Raw genomic sequence first — 26,198 nt, 5'->3', positions numbered from 1 at the left:
CGTCGTGATTAAAACAAACAAATAGATGCCAAATTTAAAACATTCAAATGGATTTTCTTACGTCTTTTTTTGTCATTTGGGAAGCCCCTTCTTGAACTGTGAAATCTACTTTGGTGGTTTTATCATGCATTCAGTGGATAACTCACACTTGAACTGGCTCTAACAAGATGATATGCATCTTTTATGAGACTTTGGCTGCTGAATGAGTAATGTTTGAAATCTCACTTGGCCAACTGGAATGTAAAAAGATCTGCATGCAAACAGTGAATCACTGCAGATTCCTCAATCTGGCACCTGCAGTTACGACTACCCCAGTTCCCATAACTCAGACAGTCAGAGATGACCCTTTGTAGTAAACAAAATAGCCATGACAAGTTTTCTGTATGAATCAACTAGATTTTGTATTGATGTTCGTCAGCTGCTCAAACGTAAATGCACCAGCCTGAGTGTTGGGCAGCTGCTTTGGACTGAGAACTCTCCTAATGTAATGCAAGTCACTGCAGACATTTGTCAGTGCAGTCTCTTATACTAATTGTGTGCCTGTAAGGCATTGCAGAGGATCTTTTAGAGGTGAATTTAAAAGGCTGATTCACATTTCATGAACTGCTTACATAAGCTCCTCCACCTCTGTCTTCCATCCTTCTGCTTGATTTATGAGGGAGATTTGGATTGAGACAAAGACATTAACTATCACAAATGCTGAGTGACTCATTTTCAAATGGCAGATTTGCTCTCACAGCATTGCCATGGGTCTGTTGTACAATATAGACTAAAACAGTGCATTTTAACATGCCCAATGTTTTTAATCTGTGAATGCATTGTAAAGCTGAGTTGGTTTTCTTTTTGATTTATCCAGATTTCCTCTATTGATTCATATTTAAAGGTTTGCTTGGTTATTTATGGTTTCTTCAGACTAACTCCCTGTGTGCCTGTTCCCATTTTCACAGAGAGCTGACATAGCTGTGGCTCCACTTACCATAACATTGGTACGGGAGGAGGTGATAGACTTCTCTAAACCCTTCATGAGCTTGGGCATCTCCATTATGATAAAGAAGCCTCAAAAGTCCAAGCCAGGGGTGTTTTCTTTTCTGGACCCACTGGCTTATGAGATTTGGATGTGTATAGTTTTTGCTTATATCGGCGTGAGCGTGGTGCTCTTCCTGGTGAGCCGTTTCAGCCCATATGAGTGGCATCTGGATGAGAACGATGAGGCCAAAGACCCTCAGAGCCCCCCTGACCCTCCGAACGACTTTGGAATTTTTAATAGCCTGTGGTTCTCCCTGGGTGCCTTCATGCAGCAAGGGTGCGATATCTCACCAAGGTTGGTTGTTTTTTTCCTTCTCCATCTCCTCTCAGTCCTGTCATCACTCTGCATTTTATAGTCCCACTCATGCATTTCCATCCTGCAATGGTGCATATAGGTTATTTTGAGCTTTGCTCTTACAGCTGTCCATCTAACGTCATGCTCCACCTCACTTCACTTTCTTCCCATTTGTCTCTCTGAACAAGGAGCCTTCTTCTACTGTACATCCATTTGTTTTGAAGCTGCATGCTGGCAGTGATGCTCTGCATTCACAAAATAACTTATATCCACCATGCTGAGGGCTGTAAAATGCATAGGGGTCATTACATTTCATCCAAAGTAATGGCTTGAACACTTGATGACTCTTGGAGGGCTACCGTGTTTTTGCTGCATGTCCCATTTTACGGTCATCAACTTGGCGCATATAATTTATTTTGTGTGAACAAACCATCATAACTACGTCATGTGCTGCATTTTTTATATCTATGGCCATCCAGTGATTCAGCTATCTTTCTATCTATCCATCCATCCATCCATCCATCCATCCATCCATCCATCCATCCATCCATCCATCCATCCATCCATCCATCCATCGCTTAACTCATCACTGCTGTGATGTCCATGACTTCTTCTTCAGGGATTCTTGCATCCAGCATCCGTTCATGTTCGATGGTGAAAGATTCTGTGGTGAAAGCTGATTGAAGACCAAAGACGAACATGTGATCTGTTTTTTTTTTTTGTTTTGGAAAACGCACAAACTGATCAGGAACATTTGTCATAGAGGTATATCTCATGATGCGAACAATCTAAGTGTCCAGAGGGATATTACGTTGTCCAATAGGTGATCAGTATGAAGACAGATGTTTTCTGCATCTGCGGTATTAACTATTTGGTAAATCTGTTCAAATAAAAACAAAATGTCCACTTACTTGGGATCCTACTTTGGCTCCAGAGAACTTGTAGTTTTTGTATGCAAACGGCAGCTTCTTTAATTCTTGCTGGACAATTCCCATGACAATCACCAAAAGAGGTCAATTCCAGCTCTTAAATTTTTAAATTTAGGTATTTGTGTGGCTAAAAACTTTGAAATGGGTCATCCGTGTTCAGACCAAGTCATTTGTCTGTGATAATTGACCTTAATTGGACAGCATTTGTGGAATTATCACAATAATGACCAATTATCAGGTAAGTATATTGATACGTACCTTGAAAACCTGCCTCTCTCAGATGACACAGTGCAAGAAGAAAACAGAATAAATCATGCACTGAAACAAGAAATATCTTCAGAGATATGTAAGCGATCATGTAAGTTGGGACAGCACCAGAAAAAAACAGAAAGGCATGACTTTAAGTCACAAATTTTAAGTTTGAGCCTTAATGTGGATGTAAAAGCTTTAAAAAACTGATCAAGCACAAGAGAGTAGGATGGGAACATCTGTGTGATGGTAGAGTTTGGTGTCAGTGACAATAAGCCTGATGGTGCTTGTACTTCAGACTATTTCTGTTATTTATGGTCTAAATTATGGTGGAGGGCATTACAGTTTGAACCACATCCGACACTTCACTACCTCCATGCTCATCATTCAACAGAGCACAGCTTAAAACAACATAAACTTTCCAACTCTCTGCAATGAAAATCGTGGATATGACACAAAACTATTTTATTTAACAGGCTTTACTAAACAAAATGTAAATGAAATATCTGTGATCAGATTTTAAAAATGATGGAACCATGAACCAAACTCATTACAATCTCCAGCTTTTGTGAAAGCTTTTTTTGCAGCTGCTATCAATTTTTTTTTTTCTTTTTTGAGGTATCGACTTCAGTATAAACAACAATATTCTTCATCAATCAGGCCCCAAATTTCTCATGAAGCAGTTGTCAGATCATAAAGTTTGCAGATCATGTCCTTGAGTTGTCTTTCTGAAGAAAAGTTTTGAGATTCTTTGCTCTCTTAATGAGATCCTGAGAAGTTAACTCAGCATCTCTTTACCCTACTGTGGCCTCGTTTTGTTCTCTTTAGGTGTTAGAGATGGTTTGCTGTGATTATCTCACTTCCTTCAGTCGATTTCTTACAGTTTGGTCACAAACTCCTGGTTCAACCATTTTGTTTTTAGTTTCTTTTTTTCCTCACTTTCAAGGCATATTGCTTTGGGTTTCCTGTCCTGACACTTTGACATCTTCCCTGGTCAACCTTTATATTTCTCTTTTTACAGACCTCCCATGTTGTTCATTCTTGCTCAACATTTTTTGACACAGCTTACTTGGAGCAGCCAGCATGTTTTGCCAATTAATTACTATCTTTAAAAAGTTTTACAATCCTTCTATTGTGTCCTCTGACTCTCATCTTGTTTTCTGCCAATCAGCCAGGTGTAACAGCTCATTAAGCTCTGCGAGGACACAAAATTTGTTTTTAGGAGTGCTTTACAAGGCCAAAATGTTCCGCTGTTAAATAAAATAGCCTTTTGTCATATCTGTGATTTGTTTATTTTTTTTTAAGAAATAAGACAGCTTCATGAATATCCTCCAAGAGAGGTACTTCCATAAATCTTGCCAGGGGGTTGTACAGTGGAACTCAGGCATTAGAGGTCTGGCATGATGATGTACTGGTTCCTTCTGTGAGTCTGGGATGGCTGCTCACCTGAATTACCTCCAAAACTAAATGTGGACACAGTTATGTTGAGCTAATGAGGCTTATTATTGCTTTCAATGAGAGTGTCATTTGCATAGGCAGCTATATTAAGTTAATGATACTTCCATTAAATGAATGTGTTAGTATGGATCACCAGGGACAGACAAATAACTTTACCGTTCAATAATTAATGGAATAAAAGGGCAAGAATTCCAAAAGTGTTAAAGAGTCAGATCTGAGCTAAAATTCTGGGCTGATATTTTGCCAAACATAGCAGACTGAGTGGAAAATGATTCCTTCCTCCCCCACATGAAGATCTGAGCACGCTGCTCTCATGTCTCTGTCTGCTCTTTCTTCCTCCTCCTCCTCCTCCTCCCAGGTCTCTGTCCGGTCGTATTGTTGGGGGAGTGTGGTGGTTCTTCACCCTCATCATCATCTCTTCCTACACGGCCAACCTGGCTGCCTTCCTCACAGTGGAGAGGATGGTCTCTCCGATCGAGAGTGCCGAGGATCTGGCCAAACAGACGGAGATTGCCTATGGCACGTTAGACTCAGGCTCAACAAAGGAGTTCTTTAGGGTGAGTGTCTTCCATCCCCACACCGTGTAATAAGACCACCTCTAACTCTATATTGGCCAAAAGCTCAGAGTCTCTGGAGCGTTCCTGAGGCTTTTTGATTTATTACCTGCCAGGTAATAAATCAAAAGAATAATCAATAAAAAAAAGCCTAGAACGCTATTTTTTTCCTTGATACAGCACTTCCAAAGTACTGAGCCAAACAAAGTTGTAAAACAGCTATGTTTGATTAATTCAGTTAATCATAAAAGAGCAGTACACTGTTTTTTTTTAAAAAAGGATTGAATATTACAAAAGCAGAAGGTTGCAGGCATTTGTCTTGTTCAGTGTTTCAAAAGATGTCGCTTTGGGATGGATAGTTAAGGAGAGCTCGTATTTTCTAAGAGCTGAACATTAGTTCGCCAATGACTAACACAGAATTCAATTATGCTAAGTAAAGGAATGCATGTCCACAAATCCAGTTTGTTCACAAAATTAAGTTTGGTTTTCCCCATCAAAAAAAAAAAAAATTTGTAGCTTCTTTGCAACAGGAATAATTCAACTATGAATCTGGGACAACTATTCTCCCTCCTGAGACCATCTGAGTTTCATGAGCATGTCCCCTAATATATGCAGACTAATTTCTATCTTCATTACTCAAGACTGATGCCGAGGCAACCAAAAGTGCAAATGTCCCCGTCAAAATCACAAAAGACATAGACTCCTTGCAACTAAAAACAGTTTTAATTTGACTAGGATACCTAGAATGGTGTCGTTTAATCTGTCGTCATGTGTAAAAGGAAGTACGCCTTCTTTCAGGTTTAAGGTTTTATATATTAGCACATAATGACAAATCATTTGTTTCTTACCAGGTCTTTAAATCAGATAAATCCAACCTCTGATGAACAATAACACATGTTACACCGTTATTATTCATTAAACAACTTAGCAAAAATGTAGAAGCAGGATATGAAAAACTAAGTGCATCCCATTATTCAGTAGCTTGTTGTATTACCTTTGGCATCGAGCACAATCATCAGCCCTCCAACACCGTGCTTGACAGTTGGTGTGAGGTGTTTGGTGCTGAACATTATGGCCAAACATCTCCATGTTGGTCTGGTTTGTTCAAAGGACATTGTTCTTGTGTTGTGTTCAAATGCAGCTTTGCCAACCAAAAACTGTGTTTCCATGTTCTTTTTAGAGAGAAGATACTTTTTTGTTGCGACCTAGCAAAACTAGTCATACTTGTTCAGTCTTTTTCTAACTGTACTGTCATGAACTAGCTCCTGAATTTTTAATTTTTTCTCTGAGAATTGCAAGAATCTGACTTCTGAGGAAACTCTCTCAGTTTGGAAATGGCCTTATAACCCTTCTCAGATTGATGGACAGCAACAGTTGCTTGTCTAACATCATTGCTGATGTATTTCCTCCTTGGTCCCGTGTCAACGCACACCTGAATGCTCCAGGCCGGCAAACTAACAAACTGCTTTTATAGAGGTGCTCACATTAAATGCTGATCAATTAATCAAATGAATTTGATTAGCTGCACCTGGCTGCTAGCTACCCTCTCAATTCCCACGAGTGCAATTAGTTTTTCAATTGCTGTTTCTGCATTTTGGGATATAGATGAATAACACATAATTTCATGTCCTGTTGTTCATTTGAGGTTGTTTTTACATAATGTTATGAACTAATAGGGACCAGATCATTTTTAACATTTCCTGACATGTAAAACATCAAAAATGAAAGAGGGTGTACTCTCTTTGCACATGACCATATGCATCTGATCTTGACACTTCTCTTCATATTGTGTTGTTGATCTGTCTTGGCTTCAGAATCTCTGACACATATACTTTCCTTCGTGTTTCAGAGGTAAAGCGAAGTGAATACGCGTTCTATATGTTTAGGAATAAAGTTAGAGGAGCTAAAACATATAATTCCTACTTGCCAGCCACTTTTTACAAAACTGCAGTCTCACAGATAATGCCCTATTCCTTGGAATTAGAAATGACATTCACATCCAGTGTCCAGCTTTGAGCTCTTTCTATTTTTAGCCCGAGCCGTTCTCAATGTGATTGCTCAGAGTGAGTCTGAGACATTTGATAAATACAAAACCCTGCTCTCCTTCAGACACGGGAGTGATCCGGAGGGCATTTTGTGTTGCTTTCAGACCTTGCATCAGTCCACAGGGAGCTATAAAAATCACATCTTACAATCTCCTCTGAGATTTACAAACAGCATAAATGCAGCAAGTCTGTTTAGTGTGATTATCTGCTGCGAAGAGCAGAGCTAAATTAAAGCATACATGCATTAAACTTGGAAAAGACAAAAGAGACAACATGTTCTGATGAAATATTCTCCTTCTCTTTTAAGTGGGCCTAGCTCTGAGAGGAAATGATTTTGCAGAGAAGTGACCAAGTGTGATATTTCTATGACTCAACCCATTTAATCAGAAAGATCTGCAGTGTCAAACTGAACTGAGGTCTAAAAGCATTGAAATAAAGATTTCTTTTATGATTAGTGTTGAGAAGGACGTCTGTAACTTTAAGTCTTCCTCAGTGTAGTGCTTTGAAACATTTCTTACATTTGGATGACAGAAGAACAGCAGTGTATCGAAGATGTGTGTACAAGAACAAGAAGAAAAATTCATTAATTTAAGACTTAATTCACAGAGATGACGCTAATTCAAACTAGACTTTCAGAAATGGACATGGCAGGAGGAACAGACAGCCGATGGGATATTAATCAAAACACACCAGCACAGTTAGGCTGCGTTGCATTTGGACAATTTATCTCTCTTTTTGATATTTACCTTTATTAACGTTAGAAAATGGTCTGTCATGCGGCTAGACTGACAGTGCAAACAGCAGCTCTTCTTCAAACTCCTTTTGTTTTACTTACCCATTCCAAAAGAGACTTTAAAGGAAAGACAGACAATCCTGCAGGTGACTACTTTCACATGTTGGATTTTTTTCCACAAATGCTGTTAATTAAATAGTTTCGCTGCTTCCTGGTGAATCATCACATCAAAAGCGGCTCCATAAGCAGCAGTTGAACTCTGTGAATGTTCTTATCCATGATGCATTCGGCAGGATGTGGTTAATCAAGGGTGCTCCTGTGGAGATAATTGACAGACATGTTGTGACTTTAGTGACAAATATCAGGCTTTTCTTTCTCTGAACTGGAAATATCAGAGGAGCCTTTCTGAAATCTGAAGGTTAAAAGCTTATGATTGATAGCAGCTGCAAATTATTAAACTTTTACAGTGATAATCAAAGCAGATAATACATTCTCCTGAGGATTTACACTATATGAACACAATTAGCTTGGTAATTTTTCACACCCAGCCTTTTATTTTTTAACTTTTTTTTGTCCTGGTAAAGGATTTCAATGGGATTCATACAGCTTTGAAGTTGTAGTTTTACATAAAAAAGATTTGAACTTTTCTTTCTTTCTTGGTCAGTGAAACAGTTGAGTCTTCTCTACAGTGTATATATAAATCACATTCAATCTGAACACAGAAATCAATAAATGGCTTTAAATCAAACCAATTAGTACAGCAGTATAGCTTTCCTTTAAAAGATAACAATAATTAACTAAAGAAGCCAGATACTGGCATTAAATAACAAAGCAAACATGACTTGTAATACGTTAAAAGGAAATAGATTACTCACTCAATGCACCCATGAGCAAAGGACAGAGAACCAGCTTGGCTGCAGCACAAACGGTGAACGACCTCAGGCCACTCAGTGCAGCTGTCTAACCTCTTTAATTAGTACATCTTTGCGTGCTCCTTTGCCTCTCAATCCATCTGTCACGACACAACTACCAACAGTCTACTGTATCTAAAGAAATAAGACAATACAGAGACAAAAAAGTCTTTTTCTCAAATGCACTTAATGGCTTTCTTGCCAATCAGTGGAGAAGAGTCTTGACACTAATTTAATTTCTGTAAGTCAGTCAAGTGAGACATATTGAAGTGATGAAAAAGAAAGAGAAGAAAAGAACGTGATAAATGGAAGTAAAACGGGGATTAAATTAATCCAGATGCTAAATGAGTCATGCTCTTTCTCAGTTACTTTATTTATGTTTTCACTGATTATCAACATACAGTAAATTTGGTATAATTTGGTGATAATTAACCATACATGTAGCTAAAAATTGCTTGCATTTAAATATTTAACTTAAGGGAGAGTATGCTGCCTTGGTTTGGCCTGTTGTCTCTGTTTTGGGGTGACAGCGTGACAGACGTACGCGGCGCCTTGAATCCCTCACTTCTGTCAGCTGATGACAGACATACTGGTAGCTGCAGGAAGAACCAGTTTATTTCCAGAATGGACGGCTATTTAGAGGACACGACCAGCTTGTCACATCTTCATTGTCGTGGTTACACCCCATTATCTTTCATAAGCCACTTTTGAAGATTTCTGAGCGATTGTATCAGTCTGACAGCATAAGGAGTCAGATGACCACAGATGACCAGCCTGCTCCTGACAAGCGCATATCTTCATGTAACCCAGAAAAGAACTGCTGTTTTCACACTATGTCCAGCCGCTGTCGTCAGCCATTATTGTCATGTGAGGTGTGTTTGCATGAATACTCCAGTGAACTCAAATCGTGCATATGTCAAGAATGATTCACTTACTAGCCTGAGCCCACAATCCATTACGTTGCTGATGAATTATTTATGTTGCTGTACTCAATCCCAGGCTGACATAGTTTGTAAGCTCACTCAGATGTTTTCATTTACTTTCACATAGTAGATGTGATTTAGGACTGATTCACACAACCACTCAGTGTATAATCTGAATATAACAAGGACGTTGTTCTGATACATCAAAAACGTTGAATAAGTAAATAAGCACAGAATATACACCAGCCCGGTCAGCATGAATGCACCAATAAATGAAGCAACAAAGAGTTGCAGATTTAGAAAAACATAGATAAGCATCTTGAAAAAAGATCCAAGCACAGAAGGTCACATCAGCCCAGTTTCATGCAGCCCTCTTTATTTTCTCCTCTATTGTAGACATCTGCGTACTCGCGCTCCCCTGTGACCAGCGATCAGCCTCTTGCTGGCCATTTATAGCAGCGTACTGAGAGTCAGAGCCGGGCTCTGCTGTGCTTGTCTGTAGCAGCTCCAGCTGGCAGCTGACTGGGCCGCAGAGGTGAAGCAGTCAGTCTTTGAGTATGGAGGGCAAATGTGTTAAAGACAGTGCTCTTATGAATGCAGTTCTGCTGCATGTCAGAAACAAACATCATTAGATTGATATCATATGAATATCATTGAGATGGTTCACCTTTGTTTATGTTAGATGGGATTACAATGCAGCCTTGTCACTGCACCAAAATGACCAAATGATAACAAATGATAACAACCAATAGGATCGGCCAGTTTGTCTGTCTTGGTTTGGCTTTAAAAGATGAACTGAGGAAACTCTTTTTATGAAGGATCTGCAGAAACTAAACACAGATATTAAAAGCCAGGATAGACGAAAACATGTGGCCAGGTCACACAATAATCTGACGTGTTCACAAAGTTTTTGCACATGTGATGTTGTTGTCTTCAGTCACAACGTGAAACTTGCATAAGAAGTGCATCAGCAGATGAAAAGTCTTCTGGGGACATGGATCTGCAAAATAATTGACAGGGGAAAAAAATCACAACTATAATGATCGTCACCAGCTGTGACCTGCTGGCTGGAGCATAAACTGAGAAGGAGGGAGTCACCTCTGCCTGATACTAAACATGGTCTGCAGTTTACTTCCACTGAGCTGCCAGATTGTCAGACTTCAGGCTGCTGGCAAAATGCCCACCATACCTCTGCTGACCTGTTTGCATTTAAACAGTGAATCCACTCTGAATTTACAAATGAGAGACAACTGTGTTTGTGCTGCGCAAGAAATGTAGAATCATATCGCACTTTTGGCCACGGCCCGATCTGTGATGTCAGGGCAGGTGTGTAAATGATTCACAACACCTGCTGTGACACCCTCGCCCTCAGGGGGGCCGTGATAAGCAGCAGCAGCAGTTGTTTTCTCTGTGATTCAGAGCTGCTTTGCATTGATAGGTAGGAATTTTTGTGAATACACTAACTGCTGTCTTGCTGAGAGTTAGATTAAGATATTGGGAGCTCTTGCTAATGTGCGCTTAGGTCAGAGCTTAAGCAGGGAATAAGTTAGTTTGTCAGAAAGGCTACATTTATGTTTGTGTTTGGATCAAACAAATAAGATGTAATGTGTTAATTAGAGACATGAGAGCTGCTGGTACGCATGCTTGTGACCTACAAAGCCAGGTTAACCTTTTCCTTGCTTAAAAAATTATGATGACATTACAGGAAAATACTGAAAAGATTGAAACTGTAAGCTAATAGGCTGCAGCTCTTCTGTTAGCACATATTTTATTGATGTTTTCATGTAGCCTCAATGAGACAGTAAGAGTGTATTTCCCAAAATGCTTATCTGTCTGTAATTCTGAGCCAATGTGCATAACTAAACTGTTTGTTTTTTCTCTCTGTTCCCTTGAATACAGCGCTCCAAAATAGCGGTTTATGAGAAAATGTGGTCATACATGAAATCAGCTGAACCCTCAGTGTTTGCCAAGACAACACCAGAAGGGGTTTCCAGGGTGCGAAAGTCGAAGGGCAAGTTTGCCTTTCTTCTTGAATCCACTATGAACGAGTACATAGAGCAGCGGAAGCCCTGTGACACCATGAAAGTGGGCGGCAACCTCGACTCTAAGGGCTATGGTGTGGCCACACCTAAAGGCTCTGCATTAAGGTGGGTGGGATAATATAACAATATCCTCCATGTTGTTATAGTATTCCACCTACCCTGATGTTTCCTTTTGTCATTCTCTTCTCCCTCACTCTTGAATTCTCTTTTTTTTCCCCCAGTGCATCTCTAAGTGAACAGTTTTATGAGTTATTTCCATTTGAATTGAATCAACACATCTTTTGTTCTGTCCTGCATCTCTGGTTTGTTTATGTTATTTTCTTGTTTTCTCAGAAGGATGTCGATGTATTTCTCACATTAAGTTTATCCATTTGAATGTCACATTAAGTTTATCCATTTGAATGTCACTTTCCTCAACCTTGTTTGTTTTGTCTGTTTTCCCTTCAACCTTTCCTTCCTCCCGGTGTCTGTGTTGCCCTTTTGCATTACTTCTAATTCAGCTCTGAAATATTCTTTAATTGATTTGCTAGTTAAAATGCTGGTCTGTCAGTTGTGATGAATGTTAAGCTGCATGCTGGATGTTCTTATTTCTATTTCAACAATGACAGATTGTCCCCATCCCGCACACTTCAGTTACAGGCAATGTAATCCTTCATGCCACCTCTCTAATATTTAACATTTTCTTTGCTGTAAAAATGCTTCTTACCCCTCCACTCCAGTGAAATTCTTTACCAATTTGTCCCTCCCGTGCTCCCCTTATGAACCATTGATATTAATCACTATTTCTGACTAATATTCTATATTAGATTTCTCACGGACCTGTTCATTTTCTTACAAGTTATGTTTTATCGTTTCAAGAAATGCTGTTAACCTGGCAGTGTTAAAACTGAATGAGCAAGGCCTCTTGGACAAATTGAAAAACAAATGGTGGTACGACAAGGGAGAGTGCGGCAGCGGGGGAGGTGACTCTAAGGTCAGCCTCGATGTCACCAAAGTCGGGTATCTTAGAACAGAGTAATCGGCAAGGCTGTCGTCACTGACTGTAGAACCAGGGGCCAAAAGCCCGTTCATGATTTACTGATAAATACATATGTTTTAGCCCTACTGTGATCAACTGGGAACCCTTTACTTGGCTAATGGATGAGAAAAAAGCCCAATGATGAGAGATAAACTAAAGTTCTTTGATGTCGGAGAAGGAAATTAAGTGTTTTTGACAGAGTAGTTCCTTGGCTTGTGGTTATGAAAGGCAGAAAGTTTCCTGTTTTTTTATATCTACAGGCCAATAAGATAACCGTGTATCATTATGTGTGGAATTCAAAGTAATACAAGAAGAATCAAAGTGAATGTCTTCTCTAGTTTCTTCCAAAGTAAGAAAGTTAAATGCACTCTCCAATCTGCCGCCTGGGAGTTAGGGCAGGCACGGGGAACAGCGTTGTCTTGAGGGGACTAAGCATCGCAGGCAAACGTGAGAATTCTAATGACAGACATCTATGAGCCAAACTTTTTTTTGTCCAACATCTCACCGAAACCCAGCGTGCGACTGACTGAAGACCTTTGCTTGGTATCAACCTGAGGCCAGTCTTTCCATGGCCACCATGCCCTGGTGAATCCTGCAGTAGCAGAGTGTAAAATACAGCCAGGGGCTCCATTTGTACAAGGAGTTTGATTTTAATATTACCTTCTTTATACAACATCATCTCTTAATGGCATAAAGTACAAATAACAGTGTGAGACTATGCAACTTTTGCTCTATTCTGCTTGTGTGGCTGTAACACAGCGTTTTTTTTTTACTGTTTTTTACTTTAATATATTAAAAAATGCTAAATTATTGCAGTTTTTCTAGGTGACTATTTATAATAACAAGTCAGAAATGTTGTTTTTTTAAAAGTTACATTGTCTCACTTTTATTTAAAGTTAAATTATAGAAGAAGAATTATTTTTGTTTAGCCTGACTTTCTTGTTCATGCTGCTTGCATGTACTGTATGTTGTAGCATGATACATTATATCCTATTTAAACTTTTAGAGCTCAGCCCTGCAGAAGAGCTAGGACCTTTTTTCTCCATCAGTGTCTATATTTTAGTGACTCTGATGAAGATAACTGTTGATCAGGTCTGTTGTTAAGGCTTCCATATATGCAAGGCCCCTGATCCTGTGTTTCAGACTCCAGGGTGTAGTAACTCTGGATCCATCTCTGCCCCTGCTCCTCAGCCTGCATCACGACCACAGTACTGCAGTATTGTTAGAAAGGAGGCCAGGCCAACTTTGCTGTTATAACCTCCAGTCATCCATTCCTTAGTGAGCAGGGTATGGATACTACCAGAGGAATAACACAAAGAAGCCTTCTTCTCTCGCTGTCAGTTTGCCTCTATCCGTTTTAGGTCCAGTTAGAAAGAGACTAGCAGATCAGTGCAACAGTATCACATCTGACTGCCATATTTCTCTGGCCTTGTTTCACTATCAGAAAGGCATGTGTGGGTAATTTAACAATCAGATGGAAATGTATTGTATGTAATGACCACTGAAAAAATGAAATATTCAGAGGGAAACGTGACTGAAGTCACATTTAACACATATACAGCCCGTACAACCAAAACAAGCTGCAGACCGAATGTTAAAGTCATTTCTCTGCAACTGGGTTTTTTTTTAACTGAAGCATTTACATGTTTTCTTTGCATGGGTTGTTCACATTACTCTGGGATCTTCATTTTCCCATTCATGTGTTTTTGTTTTGCAGACAGAGGTGAAAGGTAAAGTCATGATTTGACGTAATAAAGATAATAACGCCTGTCCAATACGTCGAGTTGGAATACAACAGTAAACACTTTTTTTGTGGAGTTTGTAATAAGATTTCTTACCAGAGTGCCAAAAATGATTAAGGTGGATCTACACATCTTTGGTACAGCCTCCGTACAAAAGCTGAACATTATGAGTAACTAAGCATCACTAATGCTGCATCAGCTGTTGTATTCCAGCATGATAGATTGAACAGGTGTTTGTGATATTCTGTGCTTACTCAGGCGGAGACAGACTCCTTTTCATTCATCCTTCTAAAAGAAAATGGGATTAAGCATTAAAAAAAACTTTTAGGCCTCTCTTTTTAAGGTTTGAGGCCAATAAATCTCACTTAGCGTCACAGACATGCTGAACAAGGTCTTTATAGATTTCAGACTTTACAGACTTCTAAGATAAAAAAAAGTGACTCCTGAGGAGCTGAGAAAATTAAAGGCGCTCTAGATTATTTTATCTTGGTGAAGTGGATGCATAATTGGCAAGCCTTTACATAATTATGCTGCCACTAAAGAGATAAGGGCCTATGGCCAATGTGGACGACCATGAATTAGGCTGATGAGGCTTTTAAAACACATTACTGGAGGTACACATAGAAAAGTCAGCCGGTGAGTGGTTATCACACATGAGAGGATGATAATACTTATACTGAACAGGAAATCTTTGATACACTCAAGGATTCAAGGTTTTATGTGTAAGCTATACAGGAAGATGTGATATGGCACACTGTTGAGCCTGTGCTGAAATAGTTTTCTAGTAAAAGTAATAAAACTGAGAGAAAAAATATTAGAACAGGAAAACAACAAGAAGGGGAAGAATTATCTGAAATAAATACACAAAAATACATACACAAGATATAGACTAAGTCTATCATTGGCATAGAAATAGCATAAATGGCATATATCACAATATAATGTAGCAGTTAGCTTATGTATTTTTCAACTTAAACTATCTTAAACTCCTACACCCAAAGGTGGGAGAAGGTGTATAAATAGATACTTCATCAGTTGTTTTTACCATATGAAGTAGCTCATCACTGCAGAAAACTACTTCACATTAAAAAAATTAAAAACAGTTATAGGGTTTAATCTATTGAATGATCATATGTTGTTTGTCCAGTTTGATCTTCAGGTTTTCTCAGCTGAATTTAGCCGTGAAACCAACAGATAAACACTAGTTATGTCATAACCAGTGTTTGTAAAATGGATCTGCAGGATTTCAGCTAATGGCAGCAAAGCGTTGTTATTACAAACCCCTTTTCCAGGAAAGTTGGAGTTAATTCTAAAGTGAAACAACATCTTAAATCTGTTATTTGGAATGAACTTGAACACAAGCAGAAAATAAATTATTTTCAATGTCTTCACTGACCAGCCTGTAAAAATGTAGAATTTGATGCCAGCATCACTTTTTTGGTATTGTGTCATGTTTGCCATTATGTTGCATCTGCCTTCATCTAATTTACAGTTTTTAACAGTTTGGAAACTGAGGATATTATGTGTGGCAGTTTTTCAAGAACAAATCTGTGTTCTTTGTTGCTGAGTACAACAGTTCAGCTTTTCACAGTTTGTGGTTTTCATTCTCCTCTTCGCTCCGAACATTTTCAACGGGAGACAGATGTGGACTGCAGGCGGGCCAGTCGTGCACGAACACTCTGTCTATGAAGCCAAACTGTTGTAAAGTCATGCAGAATGACGTCTGGCATTTTCCTGACCAAATAAACACAAGGCTCCTGGGAAGAAATGGCACCGTGATGGAGGCATACGTCTCTCCAAAGTGACAATGTATGCCTCTGCATCAGTGGTACCTTTCAACATGTGCAAGTCTTTCATGCCATAGAGACTCACGCACACCTATAGCATTGCAAATGCTGACTTTTTGGTAATAACTGCATGATTAGTCTTTCTCATTTTTGGCATGCAGATGAACCAGATGTCGTTTCTTTCCCCAAAGCAGCAAAAACAATGACTCATCTGACCACAGAACACGTGTTCACTGTCTTTCTGTCCATCTGAGATGAGCTTGTGCCCTGAGAGCTCGGCAGTGCTTTTCCACAGACTTGATGTATGGCTTACTCTTGATACAGTTTCAGTTTACATATCTTGGTGGAGTGGTGAACTGTGTTAAGTGAGAATGATTTTCCAAGGCACTTCTGAGCTCCTGCGGCTGTATTGATCATGGTGGCATGATGGTTTCTCATGCAGTGGCATCTGGGGCTTGAAGGTCACATGCATCCAACAGCGGTCTCCAGATCTCCTCAGATTAGTTGATCTCTTCACATTATTTACGCACTGAAGATCTTAAAGACCAAATCTCTTTGTAATCTTGCGTTATCGTACTTCTCAATGATTCTCTAATGGAGTTTGAGCTAGGACCCGCCTTTGCTTGGAAAGACTAAACCTTTGGTGGATGCTCTTGTTATACCCCATCCTGACTGCCTCACCTGTAATCAATTCATTTCTGATGCTGGCATCTTATTCAAGATTTGCTTACATTCACACACAGTAGAAGTTTTGGGGGATTACACGGTGTTGTTGATGCTGTCGCCTAACAGCTAGAAGGTTTTCTTATTTTAATCTCAGCTACTGTTGGCATTGGCTCCTGCAATCAATCGGAGAAGATCCCAAAAATAATTTTCTGTTGACTTAACAAACAAATTACAGACTTAATATTTTGTTGTTTTTTGGATAACATTTAGATAACAACTTTTCTGGAAAACTGGGTTTGTTTTATGGTTCATTTTTTGCAATGTGGAATTTTGGAGCGGAGTCCTTTTAATAGTTACAGTCATGTGAAAAAGAAAAACAACCCTTCCCTTTCATTTCTGAGGTTTAATGTATCAGGCATTTTTAAAAGTAATCTAGCTGTGGTCAGGTCTTAAAATTAGGTAAATGCACCGTTTCATGATAAACAACACAACATATTACACTGTGCCATTATTAACAATAAGTCAAATGCAGAAGCAGTGCAGGAAGAACTCTGTTGAACATTACTGCTTCTAAAGGAATTAAAAAGGTAAGTAATGCTAAGCAAAGGCACTTGAGTAACTGAGGACCTCTTTGGTGGTTTGCTGGTCTGAAGCATTCATTAACACAATGCCATGGAGGAAAGACATCAGCAGTGATCTTAAGAGACACAACTATTGCTGCTTCTTGGTTTTATGGCCATTTACAAACCTTTTGAAGTCCATCATCTCTGCTAATCTTACCGAGAGTTCACCCCAGGGTCAGACTCTGTAGTACTCAGCGAAATTAGAAAAAACCCAAGAGCTAAATCTCAGGCTGCACAGGCCTCAGTTAGCATGTTAAATGTTAAAGTTCATTACAGTACAGTTTGACTCAACAAGTATGGCTTATTTGGAAGGGTTGATAAGGGGAAAGCCTCTTCTCTCTGAAAAGGTTTGAAAAGTTAGCTCTGAACAAACAACAAAACCTTTGGAACAATGTCCTTTGGACAGACCAGACCAAAGTGGAGATGTTTGGTCATAATGCACAGCAGCATGTTTGGAGGAAACCAAACACAGCATATCAGCACAAACACCTCATTCCTGTGGTGGAGGACTGATGATTTGGGCTTGTTCTGCAGCCACAGGATCTTGCAGTCGACCTTGAACTCCTCTGGATACCAAAGTATTCTAGAGTCAAATGTGAGGCCATCTGTCCCACAGCTAAAGCTGGGCTGAAACTGGCTCATCAACAGGACAATGATCCCAAACACAGCAGCAGATCTACAGCAGAATGTGTGAAAAAGAAAAGAATCAAGGTGTTGCAATGGTTCAGTCAGAGTCCCTACTGATGTGGTTCTACAAGCTAATGAATCATGGGGTGTACTTAGTTTTTCTCTCACTTCTTCTGCCTTTTAGGATCAGTTTTCTTAAAACATAATGACACAGTGTAAAATGTGTTGTTCATCCGAGGCTGTATTTGAACAATTTAGAAAGGATGAGATGTTTTTTCTCCCCTTTTTTCTCTCATTTATTTATACATAAAGTGGGTGTACTTTCTTTTTTACATGGCTTTAAATCGGTCTTCTTATCTGAGTTCTTCCTTAGTGGAGCTGTCAAAATGCTACTACTTAACAGGTTTGTACAACACACCAAACTTCAGCCATCCTCCACAGAGCGTTGTTGACAAGTGGCCAATGTCTCCTCCGATAAATATTTCATTTCTCTGTAAGAAACCAGCCAAAAGGATTCAGATGAAATTCTGATTAAATAATCTCCCCATCTATGTGGTGTATATATCCTGAAAAGTAATACTTAGCAACAACGTGATCAAAATTAAATGCAAACCAGCTGTTTGATGCTAATTTTAAGGTCTTTTTTATACTCATTTAAGTATGTGAATGTACTGTAAAAGTGCCTGTTGATAATAACACGACCAGTCAAATGAACAGATAAAATATCCATAATAATATTCTAAATAAAATATTAATATTTTATAGAAATTAACTGAAACAGGTACTTATTAGATATATCCAATCCTATTTTTAATGATTCCTGTTATTTCTATTTTATATGTAAAGTGAGCATATTTAAAATTGATTTACGAGAATATTATTATATTAAACAAGTGTTTTATCATTTGAAATGTGGTTTTTTAACCAGCAAAAATTGAGGAACAGCTCTCCCGTTTTCGTGGAATAACCCAAATTGAAGTTTCTATTGTTCCTTATGCTTCTTTGGTGTTATGTTACTGTGCAGGAAATCCCCAGTAGATGTAAATCTGTTTCATAGCTCTGAACCTGGGCAGTATTTATCATTAGAAGTCCATGGTCACCACCTGGTGGTGTGTTTGATGGTCAGCAAACTGTTGCAGGTCACCCAGTGCAGCTTTTTTCTCAGAGGGCGTGAGAAGGAAAATAAATCTGGGAGGTCAAAGGCGGTGATGAACAGGAGTGTATTTTAAATTTAGAATGTAAATCTGCTGGTTAAAAACCACTGTATTGTTTCACTTTATCACCTCTCTGAATAGAAGCTGTATGCCACAGAAAGCTTCAGAATGCTCGGCATTAAAGATCCTCAATGTTGTCTCCAAATGGATGAAATTGGCCCAGTGAAAAGCTGCTTAAAGTAATCTTCTTATTGTTTCTGAATGCACCACAATCCAACATACATAATTTTCCAGATAATACATGTAAACCACTGCACTTTGGACCTAAGCAACTTTCTTTATCGGTATGACAACTATTAGAAGTTCACCTGTAAGAAAAGAAGGAGTGAAACTGATTATCCTGCTCCCATTTCTAATTGTTGGTGTATCAGCGTGTGTGAGTTGATTCCTCTGGTATCTGTTGTATGCCATGTGAGGCGGTTTTCAGTGCTCAAACAAATAACCATCGCTTTGCCTTTCATAGAGCTCTGTCTGGAGAAAGGACAACACATCACCTGCATTTTTTTCACTTAGCAGATAATGGGACGTGTAATTGACATGCAAAAACATTGTGGTGAATACAATATATTTGATGATGTTGGATTACAAACACTGATCCTTTTTATGATGGGAAACAAGTCTGGAAATCTAGCGGTCATGGAAATAGAGCGTGATGTCTTACAAAACAGGTCCCCTGAAATTCTAACTCTGCCCTGAAGGGATTCAGTTAACCTACAACTAAATCTTCTCGACCTTATTTGTCAGTTATCTGTAGCTGCACAGCAACAGACAAACAATCAGTAAACCCCACTACTCAGTCAAACGCAAGCTAATAAACAAAGGTCACGTCACGATCTCACTTGATGGTTGCTCAGTGTTTAAAAGGGGAATTTGTGAGACACTGGCCTCTGATAGCTGTTAATGAAATTATTGGACTGCTGTGTTTGTCTGTTAGTCTGGAAAGGGTTCCTGTTAGATCCACTCTGCTAAACATCAAAAATGCTGCTCACGGCCAAGAAAAAAAGTGCCCTGAGAGCTATGCAGAGAGCTATGCAGAGAGCTATGCAGCGGCTGCTTTATTCTGCCACTTCAGATCTTTTCCTTGTGATCAGTGTGTGCCGATTACTCAAAGCGATACAGGTGGGGTCTGGCATGTTAGGGTAGTCATGGATCGTATAATATTTATACATAATGTAGTCTTGCTTGCTATCTGTGATATGTTGGCCAGCACCCGACTCTATCGCTTTGTACAGTATAAAGTAGTTTAAAAAGTTGAATAACATAAAATAACATAATACAATGTTATTTATGTTATTTCCCACGTGAAGAACTCCTGTAAACCTTGCAGTATTGAAACTCAGTGAACAAGGCATCTTAGACAAGCTGAAAAACAAATGGTGGTACGATAAGGGTGAATGTGGAACCAAGGACTCTGGAAGTAAGGTCAGTCGCTGCAGGTCTTTTTATACTGATGGCAAAATGCATTTTGACTTAACTGTTCATATGCAAACATCTAAAACAAACATTCTCTCAGACTTGTTAATCATGACATGATTTATCTGAGCACTTATTTTGTTTGCCCTTAGAACAACACATTAAAAACTAGATTAACTTTACACATAGTTAGGTGTATTTAAACTTTGACCACGAGTCATTACAATAAGACGACCTCATCACTTCTGCATAAGGACACAAATTACAGCATGATTACACATGATTTATATTCATGCCATAAAACTTTGAAAAGTCTTATCATAGAACTGAGACCATTATACTGCCATTTTTCATCCAAACCTCTATTGAAATTTAGTTTATTGTTGGTCTTATTCATTTGTATGTGAAATTGTTGTACAACCCTTTTTGCCAAACAATTTGGGACGCTGTGCAAAATGTTAAGAAAAGCAGAATTCAGTGATTTACAAATATTTGCATCCTTTATGTTTGATTTGAAATGGCACTGATACAACATGTAAAATGTTAAAATTGAGAAATTTTATCCTGTTGAAAAAAACTATCTTTTCAATGCTCGACAGTCCAACGCCTCCTTTGTTGTAGTTTTTGTTTCATAATCAGGTCTGGACTGCAGGCAGGCCAGTTTAGCACCTGCATTCTTTTACTACTGAGTCATATCGTTGTTACACATGCAGAATGTGGTTTGGCCTTGTCTTGAATGGACAAAAACGGCCCCAAACCCCCACCTTGACCTCTGAAACTCTCCTTTTATACCAGTCAGTCTTACTGGCCTGTTTCCAGTTAGCCTTATGTTTTCTTACATCTTTTTGGATACAGATCAAACGTCTCAGTTTCAACATTTCAGGTGCTTTCACCTACTGTTTTAATTCAACATACAGTTTTTGATTATTTGAAAATCACTGAATTTTGTCTTTAACATTTCACGTAGCGTGCCAACTTTTCTGGACTCAGACGTATTTATCAAAGGCATCTTTATTCTGGCAGATCCACACTGACCTTTAAATACCATCTGAGCAGTCAAATGGCATTTGATAGTCACATGTTATAGATGGAGTGTCAGAGTAAAGAACACTTTTTTACATTTTGTATCAATGTAAAATAAGTTTGCATGCCAGTTAGCTGAAGGTATGAAAATGAAATCAACTGGTTTTTGAACTGCAAAATGTCTCACTGGGTGTTGATGCAAATGATAAAACTCACATAAATGAATTTCAATATTACTGTTTGGCTTTTAATAGCAGCAAAATGGTTCAGTTCACCTTCCACAGCTTGCCACTTTGATTGTGTAGATGCAGTGTTTTGAAGGTTAAGTTCAGCAGATAGAGAAGCTGAGGATTTCATTTGTAGACCTGTACGACCACGACCGCCTTCCTCTATATGTGGCCTCGTAAAGAGACCATAAAGCAGGACAGATAGCATTTTTCTCTACATTCACCTTCCCAGCTCTTTATTGTAAAAGTAATTTCTGAGGAGGAATTGAACACTTTTACTTTTCTCAGTTAAATGCCAAATTAAGCAGCTATATTTTTATGATTTATGGACACATTTAGGGGCCTCCTCCAAGTAACTGCAGTCATAGTGTAGCAGGGTGTAGGTTTTGTGCTTGTGTTGTGTATTTGGAGTAAGCTTCAGAGTGCCCGTTTGAAAAAGTCTTAATGGTGGTCTTTACCTCCCCCAGGACAAGACAAGTGCACTAAGCCTGAGCAACGTGGCAGGAGTCTTCTATATTCTGGTTGGAGGGCTTGGCTTAGCTATGACCGTGGCTTTGATAGAGTTCTGCTATAAGTCACGGCAAGAAACAAAAAGACTGAAGCTGGCAAAGAATGCCCAAAACTTTAAGCCAGCCCCTCCGGCAAACGCCCAGAATTTTGCCACGTACCGTGAAGGCTACAACGTGTATGGGACGGAAAGTGTTAAAATCTAGAGGGTATGTCTCCTTTTGTTTCCTACATACTTTGACAGTTTGAACGTAAAGTAATTATTACTTATAATACAGAACTTTTCTTTTTCCCACGCTCTCCACCGAGCTTGAACTGAAAACATACCCCTGCCTTGTGACGGATAATAAAACAACGTGAACCACAATCAAGAGTGATATTAAATTCACTCCATTGCGTTTTCCACCATTCATCTGGGTCGAGGTTGGGGGGGGACCTCCACCTCCTGCTGGTCTTCTTAAAGGAGACAGAAGGAAAGCGAAAGATGCTAACTCTCCAGCATGGCTTTTCATTTGGTGGTGCATCAGTTCTGCTCTGAGCCCCTCACACATAACACAGTTCCTTATCCCCATCTCTGGGGGTCAGCCCATAAACCTTTAGGTGGAAACATACTCCAGCCATGGCATTGACCATATCGTGGTTTGCTAGCACCTGTAGTTTCAATAGATGTCCAGTCAATGGCAGACCAACAAGACCTCGGGATGAACCTCATCCACCCCCTGTAGCTTTAGCACACCTGACCTTTTGCTTCTGCAACTGCTCACAAGCTGCATTTTGCTTATCTTGCCAGTACCTAGCAACCTATCCAGTCTAGATTGTGCCTCTCCAGCTTGACAGCCCCCTTCACCTAAGGTGTCCACCACCAGGTTTGTGGGTTGCCAGCATGACGGACACTGATAACCCCCCAATCACACCCTTCTATGTATTACTGTCATCAACCACATGACCTCCCAAGTTCCCAAGAACAACAGAATTCCCAGAGGTGGCATCTTACCACTTATCCAAAGAAACTCCAGCGTGGAATCGATTATAGTTCCCTCCAGGAGATACGTCTGGCGTCTAGCTGGTACTTCTCAACCTCTCACGCAAGCCTAGACTCCTTTCCCACGAAAAGGTTGTTGTATACATCTAAAGGTAGTGCTTCCCTCATTGGATCCGACAGCCAGATCCTCCACCTTTGTCTGCCACCTGATCCAATGCACTGGCATACTACAGAGTCTGATGCATGTGGTAGTTGCACAGGAGGGCAGACAGAGCCCCATGGATCAAGGCCGCCCACCAGTCAGTTCCAGCTTCAAAGCCAGGTGTAGCTCCAGGGCCCCAGGGTCTGTTTGCTAGAGAGGGCTTTAAGGGAAAGGCTTTAATTCTAGTGTTCACAAAATATCTTATTATTGAATGTGTCCTCCAGAAGTTCCCCAAATTCAACTGATTTTTGTTGAACTACCTGTTGCAGGCAGCTATAAAGTTCAAATGTTATGCATTTCAAACACACACAGAAACACAAGTACAGCTTATTCATTTGGATCTCTCGGCTTTGCAGAAGTGACATGTGACTCCCACTGGTGCGTCTGGATGGAACAGCCACTCTGTGTGACCCCACACCCCCTGAGGTTGGCACCCCGGAGGCAACAGGCCTCTAAGTCATCAGCTTGGACACAAGCTTACAAGTGCTCATTTTGGGTTACGAGCCCGTCACACTAACAGAGGGCAAAGACGCAGCGGGACTTTGGCTTCTGGAAACATGGGATTTGCCTCTTGTAGTGCCTTATGGAGCATTTCATCATCATGGCAATGCAATTAAAATTAAATTAACTTGAGAATTAAAAAACAAAAATGTGTGGAACTCGGGGAAGACTGCTTAAAACGAACTGTAATTGCTGTTTTATATTTTGAAGTAAAAAAGAAAAAAAAAAAAAGCCATGATCTGCAAACCTGGAAATACCTACGAAGTCATTTAAATCCTTTAAAGACATATTTTTGTGGTGAAAACTTTAAGTTGGATTAATGTTATATTTAGTGAGGTAAAACCATTTTCTTGTTTTACTATAAGACTATTTTCAGTGTGAGAATATTTAGGAGAAGCATCAATCATTAAGGTTAAGCTGACAGCATTGTACCCCAGTTTTTACTCAAACAAATATGAATCAAGTGGTTATCTGGAACAGCTTGGGTGATGTTATTTTCATAGCCTGCTGGACATTATATACAACTGACTGTATTTACTTAATGTTTTTTGTTTTTTTAAAATTAACCGTGTGACTTGTTTTACTGCCACTCTTTGAAAAGATCACATTTTTATTAAAAGGGGTCTGCTTTTTAATCACTTAGGGCCATATTGTTGAAATCAAAGGACTCTTTAGAAACTAGGACAGTCACCTAACTTTACGTAACGATGTTGGTTTAACGGAGCTCATGGTTTACACTTTGTACACACTTAGACGCTGTTCTCATTTAAGTGCAGTTTCTTCAGCTGTGGTCCTCAACGTTTTTGGTAAATGACAACACACCATGGCTTCTTTGGTTGTGATAAGCTTTCTGTGTCTATGCATTTTGCAGGAGGTGAGCTGTACATTGAAGAGGTAACGAGTGAAACATTTATCTGTTTGTATAAGTGAAGCTTTTATAAACTGAAGAGGAAAAAAAACTACAAATGCTACAGACCATGTGCGCCTACATCTGTTTAGTATATCAGACTTTCTCATCCTTTTCTCCCCACATAAAATGCATGTGAATTTGGTGATAGTTTTAACCCAACTGCAACTCGAAATGGACCCTTGTTTAGTTGGCCTACGATAACAACTTTTGATCCACTTTGGTTTTAGTTTCTCCTGTTACTGTAACAGTACCTCAGCCATGAGAGTTGCATGTATGGACAAAATAAACCTCTGTGGAGAGGTCATGTACAAAGGATTTTATTACATTTCCTTAATAAAAGCTGTTTTATATTAAGCTTTGGTGGGTTTTTTCTGTGCAAGTCTGAAAACAGTGGATCTTAGTTTATTTTTCTCCTCTCTAGAAATAATATACACTAAATTGCCAAAAGTATCGTCTCATCTGGCTTTACACACATATGAACTTAAGTGACATCCCATTCTTAATCCATAGGGTTCAATATGACGTCGGCCCACCCTTTGCTTCAACTCTTCTGGGCAAGCTTTCCACAAGGTTTAGGAGTGTGTTTGTGGGAGTTTTTGACGCATTTGTGAGGTCAGACACTGATGTTGGACAGAAGGCTCACAGTCTCCGCTCTGATTCATCCCAAAGGTGTTCCATCGGATCGAGGTGCAGGTCAGTCAGGTTCTTCCACACCAAACTGGCTCATCCATGTCTCTATGGACCTTGCTTTGTGCACTGGTGTGCAGTCATGTTGGACCAGGAAGGGTCCATCCCCAAACTGTTTCCACAGAGTTGGGAGCATGAAATGGTCTGAAATCTCTTGGTATGCTGAAGCATCAGAGTTCCTTTCACTGGAACTAAGGGCCAAGCCCAGCTCCTGAAGAACAGCCCCACACCATAATCCACACTCCACCAAACTTGACACGTACCGTTCCCCTGGCAACCGCCAAACCCAGACTCCTCCATCAGATTGCCAGATGGAGAAGCGTGATTCGTCCCTCCAGAGAACGCGTCTCCACAGCTCGAGTCCAGTGGCGGCGTGCTTTACACCGCTGCATCCAACGCTTTGCATTGTAGATGTTTGGCTTGGATACAGTTACCATGGAAACCCATTCCATGAAGCTCTCTGCGCGCTCTTCTTGAGCTGCTCTGAAGGCCACATGAAGCTTGGAGGTCTGTAGCGGCTGACTCAGCAGAAAGTTGGTGACCTCTGCGCACGGTGCGCCTCAGCATCCGCTGACCCCGCTGTTATTTTACGTGGCCGAGTTGCTGTCGTTCCCAATCGCTTCCACTTTGTTATAACACCGCTGACTGTTGAATATGTAGTAGTATCACGACTGGGCGTCCTGTCACGGTACCACGCTGGAGTTGACCGAGATCAACCCGTTCTTTTACAGCTGTTTGTGGAAGCAGTCCGCATGCGAGGTGCTTCCATTTATACACCTGTGGCCGTGGAAGTGATGGGAACACCCGATTACTTTTTTACTTTCCGATTTACTTTAATTACTTAGATGGGCGAGTGAATACCTTTCGCAATATACTGTGTGTGTGTGTATATATATATACATAC

The 26,198-nt window shown here is 39.8% G+C and overlaps 1 protein-coding gene across 3 annotated transcripts in view; it reads left to right on the top strand.

Moving 5' to 3' along the window:
* Positions 1 to 24,961, top strand: part of LOC140280172 (glutamate receptor 3-like) — a 73,859-nt gene extending 48,898 nt beyond the window's left edge. The window contains exons 11-16 of one of the 3 annotated variants that reach the window (XM_072375460.1): positions 948 to 1,321; positions 4,316 to 4,514; positions 11,023 to 11,270; positions 12,024 to 12,138; positions 21,973 to 22,221; positions 23,553 to 24,961. In XM_072375460.1, coding sequence (XP_072231561.1) covers positions 948 to 1,321; positions 4,316 to 4,514; positions 11,023 to 11,270; positions 12,024 to 12,138; positions 21,973 to 22,218 — 1,182 coding nt within the window. In that variant the 3' untranslated portion in view covers positions 22,219 to 22,221; positions 23,553 to 24,961. Of the gene's footprint in view, positions 1 to 947; positions 1,322 to 4,315; positions 4,515 to 11,022; positions 11,271 to 12,023; positions 12,139 to 20,149; positions 20,287 to 21,972; positions 22,222 to 23,552 lie in introns of those variants that run through there. The other 2 variants (XM_072375461.1, XM_072375462.1) reach the window with 2 other exon arrangements.
* The last annotated feature ends 1,237 nt before the right edge of the window (positions 24,962 to 26,198 follow it).

This window comes from Leuresthes tenuis, unplaced genomic scaffold (genome assembly GCF_036924035.1).
Source record: "Leuresthes tenuis unplaced genomic scaffold, fLeuTen1.0.hap1 SCAF_21, whole genome shotgun sequence".
NCBI lineage: Eukaryota > Metazoa > Chordata > Actinopteri > Atheriniformes > Atherinopsidae > Leuresthes > Leuresthes tenuis.
The sequence above is the reverse complement of the archived record's forward strand: the minus strand, read 5'-3'. Positions and strand labels throughout refer to the sequence as shown.